At 40.4% G+C, this 15,212-nt stretch overlaps 1 protein-coding gene across 1 annotated transcript in view; it reads right to left on the reverse strand.

Annotated features, from left to right (window-relative positions):
- Positions 1–4,472: 4,472 nt before the first annotated feature.
- The window catches only part of PCSK2 (proprotein convertase subtilisin/kexin type 2), a 363,148-nt gene continuing 352,408 nt past the window's right edge, over positions 4,473–15,212 (reverse strand). Inside the window, exon 12 of the mRNA XM_028524847.2 lies at positions 4,473–5,840. Coding sequence (XP_028380648.1) covers positions 5,354–5,840 — 487 coding nt within the window. The 3' untranslated portion in view covers positions 4,473–5,353. The remainder of the gene's footprint in view (positions 5,841–15,212) is intronic.

Genomic DNA, 15,212 nt, shown 5'->3' on the forward strand with positions numbered 1-15,212 from the left:
TGCCTAGATGAGCACAAATGCTTGACTCCAATATCTCATGCTTGGGTAAAAGCAAATAGATGCCACAAAAACTTAAGTTTGATTCAAAGAAATAGGGTTTTTGAGATTTTTTGAGATGAGAAGTACATTCTCCCAGGAGATAGATCCTTGGTCAATAACTTCACTGTGCTGGTGCATTCACCTGTTACATACCCCTTCACCTACATGTTTGTGTCCTTATGACCAGGAGCTTACCAGATGGCTTATCTGTCACCTGTGGTTGGTTAGTGGCTCCAGGACATGGGGCCCCCAAAGAAAAAGACAGGTTGCAAGTTCTGCCTTCTATCTAGCTTGGAGTAGCTCATGGCATGTCCCCTTGGGTGCAAAGGGCAGAGGGACAACTTTGAGGGTACTATAAGATGGGACACTCAACTCTGAAATAGTAAGGGTGGATTGGCCTGAATCAGTGATGCTTAACATTGGACCTAAGGAATTCTCAGCCTTGTTTGGCTGTTCTGGCATCTAAAACTCTGTGGGCTGAGATTTCTAATGGTCCCCACCCCACCCCAAACCATGCAAGACTGAACATTATGAATTTAGCAAGACAGAGTCTCCATCTCTTTGTGTTGAATGCGTTTCTTATGGTCAGTTCATTCAGTGCCCAGGTTATAGTGAGTCTCTTCTAAGTTTTAAGAAACAAATGAAGCTGGCAGGCTAGCTTGGAAGACTTGCCTCAGATCAGGCCTTGATTCCTTGTCCCTTGTATATCCCAAACCCAATTCAAGCAGAGTTTTTTTAACCCCAGGGAAGAAACTCTTAGCAACAAAATGAACAACACTCTAGTGGAAGAACTCAAGAATTAAGTTGATTAATTTGCAATGCAAAGAAGGGGGCCATCTTTCCTAGAAATGAAGGTGTGGGTTACCCCCTATCCTGCTGTTAATATCTTTGCTAGGCCAAATAAAGTACCAGGAGGCTGTGGGTAGGTGTGGAATTAGACCACTGACAGGAGAATGGAGTTTCAAGGCACTTCTCTGGAAATGGCTTCCCCAGTGTATTGGGCTCTGTCGTCAGCAGACTTCAGGGATTGGAATTCCCCTTTTACACCAGTCTCTGTGTTTCCCTGTGCTTAACACTGCCATATATTGTCTGCCAACTTATGTTTCAGACTCTTCATTTTCCTAAGCTTCCACCAGCTGAGTGTAGGCTGCTCCTAGCACTCTTTCTGTTGATTCATTTCTTCTTTGCAGACAGAGAACCATCCAGCTGGCTACAACCAAATCACCTTCATTGGCCCAGGACACATTCTGTCTGATGTTATTCAAACTCCTGGAATTTTTAGAACTCCTTATTCTCTCCCACAACTTCTGTTCCTACTCTTGGATTTTTGATTTTTAGAAATTTCTATCAAATTAAATTCCTTGTATCCAAGAACTTACTCTAGATAAGAAGGTACCAGTTTCCCTAATCCACCATTTCTCTCTCTAAATGAAAGTGTCTGGCTATATGTTTCCTAAAGGTTTTATAGTGTGTCATTTCATGTGATCAACTAATGAAGGCATTGATCACATAAAAACACTGTTATTAATTTATAAGTGACAGTAACAATGACATGTATTAGTAACTCTATAAGAATTATCATTTTTTAAAGGTAGCCTTTTGTAAATCAATCTTTGAACTTAAGTACTGAAAAGCAGTGCCTCAATTTGTCACAAGATCAGACTTTGGACCTTATACCTTTCAATATGTGTTTTAGTTATAGGCTCTCTTAAGATTTTACTAATTGGGTATGATAAGTATTGTATCATAGGACATATTTGAAAATTATTCTTACAATGAAATATGATAAATATATTAATATTTTATTAACAACTATTAAGATTTGCTGGACTAGCATGTAGTCACATGGGGTACAGCTAGTTTATAGTATTGTTTATGGTACCTTCCATGAAGAGAGGTTGCCATGTAAATCAATACTTAAGAATATGTCTTAAGGGCATGTCAAGCTCTTTCTGTGGGAGAGAGACTTGAATGCTTATCAAACATTCTGTTAGTTGTTTTATGTTTCTTAGTTGCTTAAATTTAGGCAAGGGTATTGACCAGTACTGGCCAGTGCACTGTAAGTCAAGTGATGTGTATCTCCTTCAGGCTGAACATAAAAAAAGTAGGTAAGGGTCCTCCATGAGTTCTCTTCTGCATGGATTGTAGCCACTTTGTGTTATGACTACAAACCATAAGATTAAAGATTGAAGCAGCCTGAATCCCTGAGTCATTCAAAAGTGCGTGGAGGTCTGTGGCCTTGGGGAGTCACCTGAACCCTCAGTGGGATTTGTGTGAATTAAACTTTTTTGTGATAAACCACTGAGATTCTGGGGCTGTTTGTTACTACAGTATAGTATAAGTTAGTTTGGCCTGAAGAATATATTTTATGATAATGTTTCTAAAAGATTTTGGCCATGACCTGTGACCTGCAATGAGAAATGTATTTTATATTATAAGCCAATTCATGTACTTAGACATGCACACACACACATATCCCTGAAAAATACATTTCAGGAAACCATGCCTATTATTTTATTCTGTCTATTCTATTCTATTCTATTCTGTTCTATTCTATTCTATTCTATTCTACAGTGGTAGTCTTGTCACCGCTAAAGTTATTTTATTTTACAATCAGGGATGTAACCTGAGTTTTAAAAAAGCTGCTGTATGTGTATAATTTACTTGCTAATGATAAATCTTACACACACACACACACACACACACACACGCACACACTTATGAAAGCAGGCTTTTTAGATCTCTCCTTGGCAACTTTTTATTATCTGCTTCTAGAATGGATGGTGGTGCTTTTATGTAATACATATCACATCCCACATAATTTCTGGAAGGTAATGTTTTATTGTTAAGTCTCCTAATATACATGTCTTTTAAAATTTATTTATAAAATTTTTTCATAGGGAGTAACAATGTTAACTTGATTAGTCATTATTTACTTATTTCCATTTTTTAAAATAAATGACTATAAATATCTCTTGCATTAAGATCAGGGGTATCATAAAAACCTCACTAGCTAGACATATTTAGTGTTAGTACTAGTGCAAAAAATGGAATAGAGGCCAAATATTTTTATTTAGTACTATATATATTTTTATATACTGTATTCTCATATCAAAACTTGCCATTTCTATTAAGAAGCTGATAAGTTATTCTCTAATTTCATAAATTATACCACAACTGTGAAAATATGGACAACTATTTTATATTTTTGCTGCTATATAAGACATTTAATGTTTATACAGAGAGCTGCAAAATTACAGAGGTGATTCAGTGGGACTCAATGAACATTTTCACCTGAATTTCCACTGGCCTTTTTCTTCAGCCAGAATCATCTTGATATTCTCTAAATATTTTTTAAAAGATGAATATGGTATCTGTTTCTTCAATAAATACACATACACACATTTTAGATATATGTGTGTATATACATTTATACAAGTGTATATATACACACATATACACACATGTAATAGTACATAGTATACATGTGCATATATGTATTTCTGTGTGCACTTATACACACATGCACACATAATGTCCTTTGGTTTATTTTCAGACTGTAAATGTGAAATAAATTTTTGATAATTTTCATTTATTTTTTTCTTTAAATTTAAACTGGTTTAAAAAGACCTTCACAACACGTAATAAATTTCTTTTAAAATAATAAATATTATTACATTTTAAAGCATTATACAGAGAAGATCATATGGTGTTGGAGAAGACAGAAATTCATGCCAACATGGGGCTGGGGAGAAAGAAAGAAAATGGATTTTTCAAACTTCTCTCTTAAAATCACAACCTTCAGGGAATGGAAACTATGTTCTGGTGTTGCTGGCTTTGAGGAAGGGAACTCTAGGGTTAGCTATGTGCTCCCAGGGGAAGAGAGCAATGCAGCCAGAAGTTGTTGATCAGTTCTTGGGACTGGGTGGGCACTGGGAGTGGGGATGAGGAGACAGTCCTTGAGTAGGAAAACAAAGTGTCAGCAGGTCAGAAAGCATTTCTTTGATAATGAAATGTTGTGCTGTCTTTTGGGGTTGACAGAGGAAAGGAATGTATCAGCTTTAGATTGCCTGTTAAACACCCTCATGGATTGCTTAGTTGCCAAGGTGGTAACTGTGCTTTCCCCAGTAAAGGCTTCTGTTGCTTCTTTCAGGCCTCCCATTACCTGGGGATGAGTTGGCATCCCCATTTTGACAGAAAAGGTTCCACACAAATGAAGGTCTATGTGAAAATGGCTGTTCACATCTTCAGACATGCCCCTTTTACCTTCCATACACCAGTGCCTAAACAGAGGCCATTTCTCTAACACATTACAGAAATCACAACAAGAAGGAATAAGATATTGCTCTCCAACCATATGTTTTGAAAATCAAAGCCCAAGTTCACGTGTGAAAAACTGTCAAAAATATTCACTAGGCCTCTTGCTTACATCAGATTAAGAAGTCCCAAAATGATTTAGGGAAAGGAATGTTCCTGGGTCAAAAACTATGATGACATGTTGCCAGACCTGCCTTGCCTGTTTTCCTTTTGGATAGCTATGTGAGAAACCCCAGAAAATTGGGGCTGAGATGAACTGTATACAGACTAAGAGTAACTTGGGCTCCTCTAGAATATTGTACTATAATTTGGAGCAGGAGCTGGTGAAAGGACAGCCAAGCTATGTAGGTTTATATTTGTCATGCTGGCTGAGTAGGACGAGTTATGATGTTGGCATTGGTAGCAATATTTCCAATGCTCATGCTTTTTGATTCCTCTCCCTCAAGTAATTAGGGCTTTCATGGATGGCATCTTTCAAATCATGCCACCTTCACCTATCCCACTGAAGAAATCTTGCTAAGTTCAAAACATCTTTCCCCAAAGCATTTACAGCATCTCTTGTGCTTTAAGAGAGTCAGAGCTCACACTTGATTTTCTTTTTATGTAACAGGTCAGTTGAGATCATGAAAAAACATTCTTGGAATCACCACGTGTAGCTTTTTAAATGTATTCTCTTCTCTTCTCAGGTATGAAAAAATAGAGAGGAAAGATGTCCCAGTTTTGTTTGCAGATATCACCTATTTAAATGACACAAGTAAAGAACCTAGAGTCACAAATAGAACATAGGTGTTGGTGGGAACACTGTATTTGGGGCATAGAATAAAAAAGATTCCTTCCATTGTAATGAAAATAATCATTGACAGTGAGCGAAGCTTCAGATCAAGAAGTTGGAATTGCTTGCATGGGGGTGACAGTTGCTAGGTGCCTGACAGAGTATGGAGTGAGGGCAGAGGCAGAGATGGGGGAGGGAGGGAGGCACAGGAGCCAGGGTACAACACTAGTTGTTGTGCAGGATGCTTTTCAGGCTTCGTTCCACAGCTTCATCCAACTCTTCTTCCAGCTCTTCCTTCTTGGACATGGCCAGCTTGGACTGGTAATCCCTCACGACCTGGTCAATGTAAGGGGCACTCTGCGTACCATGCAGCATCAGTGTCCACTCCTTCAGCACCCCCTTCTGAGGTGTGCCCCCGACAAACCCCAGCTCCAAGGTCCAGGTTCCTCGGGCATCTTCACCCCAAGTGTGGGTGGTCATGAAAGGCCACTTGTCAAAGCCCACCTTGGAGTCATCATCCCTTGGACGCCGACTCAGCAAAATGGACTTGGTACCCATAGGGGAAGTCATGTTGATGTTCAGGTCTCCTCTCCTGGTTGCATTGACTGTGATGACAGCTTGGACATGCTCAAGGTAGCGGACGAAATTTTCCTTTCCTTCACAGGCATCAGTGGTGAGGGTCAGCACCAACTTGCCAGTGGATGGTATTTTCCTGAGGGAAAAGTGATGAGGAGATATGGTAAGGAATGGGCATATTACATGGGGGATTTCAAAAGACAGCTTCAGGTAGTAAAAAAGAATAAGGGTTTTGAGATTAATCAGACAGACCTGGGTTAATTCCACTCAAGCTGTAGGAGTGTGAGCAAGTTACTTACTCTCTCTGAACCTTTGGAATGTAGTAGGTGCTATTGATGCCCCTCCCATTTATCCTAAGTCACCTCTGAGTTCCCCTATAGCTCTGGCTTCCATGTATCTAAACTGCTTCCCACCTCAGGTGTTGGCACCTCCCAGCTTCTTTCCTGGAGCTTTTCCCTGCTCCATGGGAGTTTGCTTAGCCTGTGTGCAGGTCAGCACAAAGTGTCAGGGATTTAGTTCCTCAGGGACAATCCTCTACTAATGACTGACAGAAGGTGGTGGCTTCTCTGTTTTTGTAGCTTCTCTGCTCTTCAGTGGGATACTTCAGTATTCCCAGTGGGACCGAGCCTAGTTGCCCACAGTGGCAACTTGCTCACCAGTGTACTCTTTATTGTTTTTTACTCTTCTTCCTTGTCTCACATCTCCACTTCCCACTTGTGTTTCTTGGGATCACCTTTCAAAAAATTGGTAGCACCCAGCAGGATACAAAATTAACATCCAGAAGTTAGTTGCATTTTTATGTGCCAATAATGAACTATCAAAAAGGAAAATTAAGAGAATAATCCCAGTCATAATTGCTTCAAAAAGAATAAAATGCCTAGGAATAAATTTAACATAAGATGTAAAAGACCTGTACTATGAAAATTATCACACATTGAAGAAGGTACAAATAAGTGGACACACATACCATGTTCATGGATCGGAAGAATTAACATTAAAATGTCTATACTACCAAAACAAGCCATAGATGCAATGCAATTCCCACCAAGATATCAATGATATAGATCACAGAACTACAAAAAATATTTTAAAAATTTATATGGAACTATAAAAACCCCTGAATACAACAGCAATCTTGAGAAAGATGAACAAAGTTGAAGGAATCACAATACCTGATATCAAACTATACTACAAGGCCATAGTAATCAAAACAGCATGGTACTGGTATAAAAACAGACACTTAGATCAATGGAATGGAATAGAGAGGCCAGAAATAAACCCATGCTTTTATAGTCAATTAATATTTGACAGAGGAAGCAAGCACATAATATGGGCTAAAGTCAGTTTATTCAATAAGTTGGGAAAATTGGACAGATAATACAGCACAATAACACCATACCACTTTCTTATGCCACACACAAGAATAAACTTAAGACTTAAGATTAAAGACTTAAATGTTAGACCAGAAACCATAAAATAATCTTAAGATAAGATTAAAGACTTAAATGTTAGACCAGAAACCATAAAAATCCTAGAAGAAAACATAATCAGTAAAATCTCAGACATTGCTTGGAACAATAATTTATCTGATACATTTCCTCAGGCAAGGGAAACTAAAGAAAAAATAAACAAATGGGATTACATCAAACTAAGAAGTTTTTGCACAGAAAGGAAACCATCAACAAGATAAAAAGGCAACCCACTGAATGGGCAAACTTACTTGTCAATACATGTGATAAAGGATTCATATCCAAAATTTATAAAGAACTTACAACACTCAATACCAAAAACCCACACACTATTTAAAAAATGGGCAAAAGACCTGAATAGAAACTTCTCCAAAGAGTACATACAGATGGCCAACAGACATATGAAAAGATGCTCAATATAGCTAATCATCAGAGAAATACAAACTAAAACTGCAATTAGATACTACCTCCTACCAGTCAGAAAGGCCATCATTAATAAATCACCAAACACTTTCAGCCAAGATGGAGGCATAGGTAGATATGCTTTGCTTCCTCACACAACCAAAAGAAGTACAACAACAAATTTAAAAACAAGCTATAGATGCAATGCAATCCCATTAAGATATCAATGATATATATCACAGTATTAGAAGAAATATTTTTAAAAATTTCATAGAACCACCGAACTCCCAGGAAATTGAACGGCATGGAAGTTTGACAACCAAGGAGTTAAAGAAGAAACATTCATCCAGACTGGTGGGAGGGGTGGAGATGGGCACCGGGGGCAGTGAGGATGTGTGGCAAGGTGGCAGACCGTGTGGGTGAAGCGATGGTTGGAGGACTGGGCAGTCCCACATTCATGTGTGGATAAGCTTGAAGGGACAACTGGGGAGTGAGACAGACCATGCAACCCAGGGTTCCAGTATGGGAAACTAAAGCCTCAAAACCTCTGGCAGTAAAAACATGTGGGGGTTGTGGTGGCAGGAGAAACTCCCAGTGTCACAGGAAAGTCCGCTGGAGAGACCCACAGGGTCCTGAAACATACATAAACCCACTGACCCAGGAATCAGCACCAGAAGGACCCAATTTTATTTTGGGTAGCAGGGGAAGTGACTGAAAGTGGGGTGAGAGTTAAACAAGTGGCATTGTTCCCTCTCTGACCCCTCCCCTACATACAGCACCAAAATGCAGTGGCGGTGGTTTGCCAGCCCTGGTCAATACCTAAGGCCCCAACCCCTTACAATTTAACAGGTGTCCCGAGACAAAGAAACAGGTCCCAAATGAAATAACAGAGCAAAACTTCAGAAAGAGAGGTAAGCAATGAGGAGATATCCAACCTATCTGATGGAGAATTTAAGGCCCTGGTAACCAAAATGCTCACAGAAGTGATTGAGCTTGGTTGAAAAATGAAAAAACAAATGAAGCACACCCAAAATGAAATAAAGCAAAATATTCAGGGAACTCACAATGACAGGAAGGAAACCAGGACTCAAATCAACAATTTGAAACAAAAGGAAGAAAACATCCAACCAGAACAGAACAAAGAAACAAGAATGCAAAAAACATGAAGAGAGGCTGAGGAACCTTCAGGACAACTTGAAATATTCCAATATCTGAATTATAGGGGTGTCAGAAGAAGAACAACAGCAAGAAATTGAAAACTTATTTGAACAAATAATGAAGGAAAACTTCCCCAACCCGGTGAAGGAAATAGAATTCCAGGAAGTTCAGGAAGCTCAGAGAGTCCCAAAGAAGTTGGACCCAAAGAGGAACGCACCAAGGCACATCATAATTAAATTGCCCAAGATTAAAGATAAAGAGAAAATCTTAAAGCGGCAAGAGGAAAGGAGAGAGTTACCTACAAAGGAGTGCCTATGAGACTACTAGCTGATCTCTCAAAAGAAACCTTGCATGCAAGAAGGGGCTGGAAAGAAGTATTTAAAGTCAAGAAAGGCAAGGATCTGTTGGGAACCGCCCTGACTGGTATCAGAAGCTGAAACCCCTGCCTAGGCTAAGGCTAAGGGAATGCCCTTGGAACCATAAGCCAGCAAGGAGACAAAAGCTTATCTCCCTGACAGGAATGCTGCTTCTGCTGCTTTATTCATAACTAAACCCCAAAAAGCTTGGTCGGTTAGCCAAAGATGGGTAAGATTCCCCACCGGGGGAACAGCCTAAGACAGGCACGATCACTTTGGGAGGCCCCCCAAAAGAAGGACCTGGGGGGCTGCAGCAAAAGGGGGTGATGGACCTTCGCTCCTCGGCTTTGACATAGCCTGAGTTCTCATCGTCTGGGACAAAATCTCCTTATCTCTTGGTTGTCTTAGTTCCCTTGCTCCACCTAAGCCTGAAACAATGACAGGGTGGTGCAGCTCTGTGCTGAAAAGGGCGGATTCCCTGGGTGATCAGGTCTAAGAAAGAATATGTAAATTACTGTGAAGCCTGCTTTGTTTAGAATGCTCTCAGTTGAATGAGAAGGGTCCTAGGAGGAAGTTAGTTTGTTCCTCAAAGTCTTACAGCTCTTTGACCCTGACTCAAAATAGACCAGCAGAGTTCCTTGTTTTCTATGGTTCCTTACTTCCCCCTAATGAGTACTGTACTTTACCTGAATTATTATGCAAAATGAGCCCAATAAAAGCAGGTATGGATGGTAAACCAGCGAGCTCCTCACTAGAGGGGGTGGCCATTCCATCTCTACTTCTCCACAGAAACTAGTTTGTCTCTGTGCATGTTTTTTCTCACGTGTTTTCGTCGAGCCATCCGCAGCATTCTGAGATCACTGCTGGCTGGTGACCCATGCAACAAGGATCTCCATCCAAGATTACTCTATCCAGTAAAGGTATCATTTAGAATGGAAGGGCAGATAAAGTGCATCCCAGATAAGGTCAAGTTAAAGGAGTTCATCGTCACCAAGCCCTTATATGAAATGTTAAAGGGACTTATCTAAGAAAAAGAAGGTAAAAAATATGAACAGTAAAATGACAACAAACTCACAACTATCAACAAATGAACCTAAAAAACGAAAACAAAAACTAAGCAAACAACTAGAACAGGAACAGAATCAGAGAAATGGATATCATGTGGAGGATTTTCAATGGGGAGGGGGAAGGCAGGAATGGTGGGAAGGTAGAGGGAAAAAGAAGCATAATTGGTAGGCATAACATAGATGGGGAGAGGTCAAAAACAGCATAAGAAACAGAGAATTCAAGGAACTTATATGTATAACTCAGACATAAACTAAGGGGGGAATGCTAGAGAGTTGGGGGGTGCAGGATGGAGGGGGGACAAAAGAGGAAAATTGAGAAAATGTAATAGCATAATCAATAAAATATACTTAAAAATGACTATCAAAAGAAACCTTGCAGGCAAGAAGAGGCTGGAAAGAGGTATTTGGAATCATAAAAGGTAAAGACCTCCATCCAAGATTACTCTATCCAGTAAAGCTATCATTTAGAATGGAAGGACAGATAAAGTGCTTCCCAGATAAGTTGAAGGAGTTCATGAACACCAAGCCCTTATTATATGAAATGTTAAAGGGAATTATCTAAGAAAAAGAAGATCAAAACTCTGAACAGCAAAATGACAACATACAACTATCAACAACTGAGCCTAAAAAACATAAACAAACTAAGCAAACATGTAGAACAAGAACGGATTCACAGAAATGGTCATCACATGGAGGGTTATCAGTGCGGAGTGAGAGGAGGGAGAATGGGGGAAAAGGTACAGGGAATAAGAAGCATAATTGGTAGGTACAACGTAGACAGGGGGAGGTTAAGAATAGTATAGGAAATGGAGAAGTCAAAGAACTTATATGTATGACCCATGGACATAAACTAAGGGGAGGGATAATGGAGGGAGGGAGTGCAAAGAGGAGGGGGATAAAAGGGAGACAAAATGGTACAACTATAATAGCATAATCAATAAAATAAACTTAAAAGATAAATCAACAAACAACAAGTGCTAGTGAGGGTGTGGGAAAAGGGGGAACACTTATGTACTATTGGTTGGAATGCAGACTGGTATTGTGGGAAGCAGTCTGGGGATACCTAAAAAAATTGAAATGGAAGTGCCTTATGATCTAGCAATTCCACTTCTAGAATCTATCTGAGGAAACCCAAAATACTAATTTGAAAGGACATAAGCACCCCTGTGTTCATTGCACCATTACTTATAATCTTCAAGATATGGAAGCAACCCAAATCTCTATCAAGAGATGAGTGGATAAAATAACTATGGGACATTTACACAATGGAATACTACTCAGATATAAAAGGGAAGAAAATTCTACAATTTGAGGCAGCACAGATGGACCTGGAGAATATTATGCTAAGTGAAATAAGCCAGTCAGAGATTACAAATTTTGTATCATATGATTTCACTTACATGTAGAATCTAATGAACAAACTGAACTAACAAGGGAAATAGATACAGACTTGTAGATAGAGAGTAGGCTGACAGCTGTGTGTGGAGGTGGGGGATTAGAGGGTGGAGGAATCAAGTACAAAGGAAAAAGGACTCATGAACATAGACAACACTGTGGTGACTGTGGGGGGAAGGGCTGTAAGGTTAATAAATGGTAATGGAAAACATACAATGAAAATTAAGTTAAAAAAATTGTTAACACACAAGTCCCATCTCAGGGTCTACTTTTGGGAAAACCAGACTGAGACAGAAGCTCATAATGCTTTTCTTTTAAAGTGCTAAGTACCTTGATAAATGAAAGTTCTTGATAATGTAATTGTTGTTATTGTCATGGAAAAACCCTGAAATTGGGTTAATTAATCCTAGAGAAGGACAGTCATTTGAAAAATCAGGGAAATTTGGGAGTCTCTTTGTTCATAGAGTTGGAACCCAATGAAGGGACAATCTAAGCATTTCATCTGTCTTGACCTACAACCAATCTCCTTTAAGGTGAGATGCTCAAAAGCTCTTGCACCAGAAACATAATAAAGCAAATTACATCTGAAGATTGCATGGTGTAATGGAAACACTCCAGACTTTGGGAACAAAAGTATTTGGGATAGATTTCTGCTTCTACATGTGCTGGTCAGGAGACCTTGGGCAAGTTATTCAAATACTTGAAGTCTCACTGTCACTGCAGGTGGATTTTGTGAGGTGAAATAAGACCATTCATGAGAACACTGAGCATGGTGCCTGGCACATGATGTTAGTTCCCCCTTCCTGGCCCTTTACCTCTATCAGTATCCTTCCTTGACATGGCTTTTATGTTGGAGCATAAAATGGTGAATATTTAAAAATTCATACCTTGTAGAGCACATCTAAAAATAGATGCTGGTCACACACCTGGCTCAGAGCCAAGCCTTGGTTCTGCGTTGCCCTTGGAGCCAAGACCACAAGCCTGAAGCTTACCCTGCTGCTCCTTGGTAAAGACAACTGTCTCCTGAGAAACTTGAAAAAATATACTTAAACAGCTTCATGGAGTGCTGTTGTGTGTACTCTGCATGGATGCTGATGCCGAGTAATGCATGAAGCATCCATTGGCCAAGGAGATCGAGTGACAATGGTGCAGGTGGCATTCCCAGCACCAGCTCTGGGGAAATCAGTTTGGTAAGGAGCAGGCATTAGGTTAGCTTTGGAGGTCAGCGTATGGATAACCACTACCTGGATCTCTCAAAGAAGATGCTGTGTACTCAGAACCTGTTATGTCAGACATATAACAGGTAAGCTGAGAAATCAGGCAGAAAGCTATGAAGGATGGGCTGAAGGTCTAATTATGGGCAAGGCATCTGAACTGTCTGAGCTAATTTTCCTTACCTATAAAATGGGGATGTTACTTCCTACCTTGAAGAGCTGCTGTGGAGATAAAATACATACACACTCATATGCATTGTTTATTTGCAAATGTCTAGACCAGCACTGGCCACTAGAACTTTCTGTAATGATGGAAATGTCTTGTTCAATGCAGTAGCCACATGTGGCTATTGAGCACTTGAAATATGACTAGTGTGAGGAAGGAACTCTATTTTTAATTAATTTAATTTAACTTTAGTCATTAATTTATATTCATTTAATTTTGTTAAATAACCACAAGTGGCTAGTTGCCTCTGTATTGAGTAGCACACATCTAAATTGTTTGCCTATGTATACATTAAATTTGACAACAACACCACCACACAGGTGTCTGGAGCTTCTGTTTTTGCTGTGGCTCACAGGGGTCTAGGAAAAGCACCTGGGGAAATGGTGGATCTTGTTATGCTGGTTTTCTGACTACCTTTCTGGAGGCTTCTGGAAAGTTCAGAATCTTAGGTGTAAGCCAGGGGTGTCAAACTCATTTTCACTGGGGGCCACATCAGCCTCACAGTTGCCTTCAAAGGGCCGAATGTAATTTTAGGACTGTCTAACTGTAATTACTTAACTAGGGGCAAGGAGCTCTGTACTGCCGCTGGGTGGAAACAAGGTGCTGTGCGGGATAAAACAAGGTGGAGGGCCGGATTTGGCCCACAGGCTTTGTGTTTGCCACTTGCGGTGTAAGTGAAATGCCATATTCTGCCATTGAGTTTCTACACAGACCAGCAGGCAGGTCCAGAGTGGAGGCTTTCCTTCTAAAGTGGTGTCACAGGGGCTCTGCAACTTTCTAAGAAGCATGGTGGTGGTAACAGATGTTGATAGAGGAGCCTACAGCAGAAAGAGAGACCCTGGCTCTGAGTCCTGCCTGAGTTGGGTTTAAGCCCTTTTCCTATTTTGCAGGCCAGGCCACCTTGAAAAATTCAAGAAGGAAATTCACACGTTAACAAATAGAGACTGTTACCCTGAGTAATAGCCATTCTAGGTGCTATAAAGCATCACTGATCATTGTCAAATGCAATAATCACTATTATCACAAGGATTCTAAACACAAGATGGATCCTTAAAAATTTCATTTTTTTGTCCCCATTTGCATCTGGAGCACTTATGGACTGAAGTTCACAGAGAGACCTTCACAGAATTTGTGAAAATTCGGGCAGAAAAGTGACATTAGTTCCCTGGAAAAACTGAAAGTAGTTCTTCCTTGGCTAAGAATTTGAGAAGAGATGGCCACTTTAGCTGGAAATCAGGTCCATAGTCCACCATTCATGGAGTTTCTGTAAATACACACCAAGTTCTCTTGCACAAGAGAGAAGTTATTCCAGGCTGAGATGATCTCATATGATCAAAGAAGAGAAATAGGAATTGAACCAAGCCTGAGACAACCATGAGGCACACCATGGCTAATGGGGTTCCACCAGACCACAGGACCTCAGCCAGATTTTCTCCATAGCTGCTCTGAGCTTTGGCTGCCAGTTTGACTCTCAGCTGTCCCCTTCTCTGCAGAATCACCCTCAGGCAATGATAGTGGCTGTGACTGGCAGGTCACACGCTTTGCCAGGCTTGATTGATGCCTGGCAGATATGGGGATATATAAGCCTCGTGCCCTGGCCTCAAAGTAGGGACAACTGTGTGGTGCCATTGATGCTCTGCTCACTGCCTGCATCTGGTTCAGTGCAGATGCACACAGCTAGTGTTATTTTTCCCTCTTATTAAATTGAGCAGCCTTCACTGACTCTCCTGATAAAGTCTCTTTAGAAAATTGCTTTTCGAATTGACTGTTTCTCTGGGAAGACTAATGCTGAGGAAACCCATAAACCTGACAATCAGCACTCACTCCATTTAGAGGCTGTTTTCATGCATATCACAGCAAGTGGCAGTTGCCTAAGCTCTCAGGAGTTCAATTCATGGTGATAAGGGCCTCTTCTGCCTGTGGCACAGCTTGCCTGGGCATTGCCCTCTCGACCTCCCTGTCCAGCCTCTCAGTTCTCTACCAAAAACATCTGCCCTAGACCTAGTTCACTTTCGTCTGAGAACAAATTCAGGTGCAGAGGGGATGATCGAGCAGAGGGCACTGAGGAATGCAGAGTCCTTCCAACAAGGCTGTGCCTACAACTTCCCTGGCAGGTCTGCTGGTTCTGTTGCCATCATTTAGATATCTTCTTTGTACCCAGGTGATGCTGGCTGAATAGCCACTTATTCATTCATTTAAAAAATATTTATTGTGTGTCTAC

This window comes from Phyllostomus discolor, chromosome 9 (genome assembly GCF_004126475.2).
Source record: "Phyllostomus discolor isolate MPI-MPIP mPhyDis1 chromosome 9, mPhyDis1.pri.v3, whole genome shotgun sequence".
NCBI lineage: Eukaryota > Metazoa > Chordata > Mammalia > Chiroptera > Phyllostomidae > Phyllostomus > Phyllostomus discolor.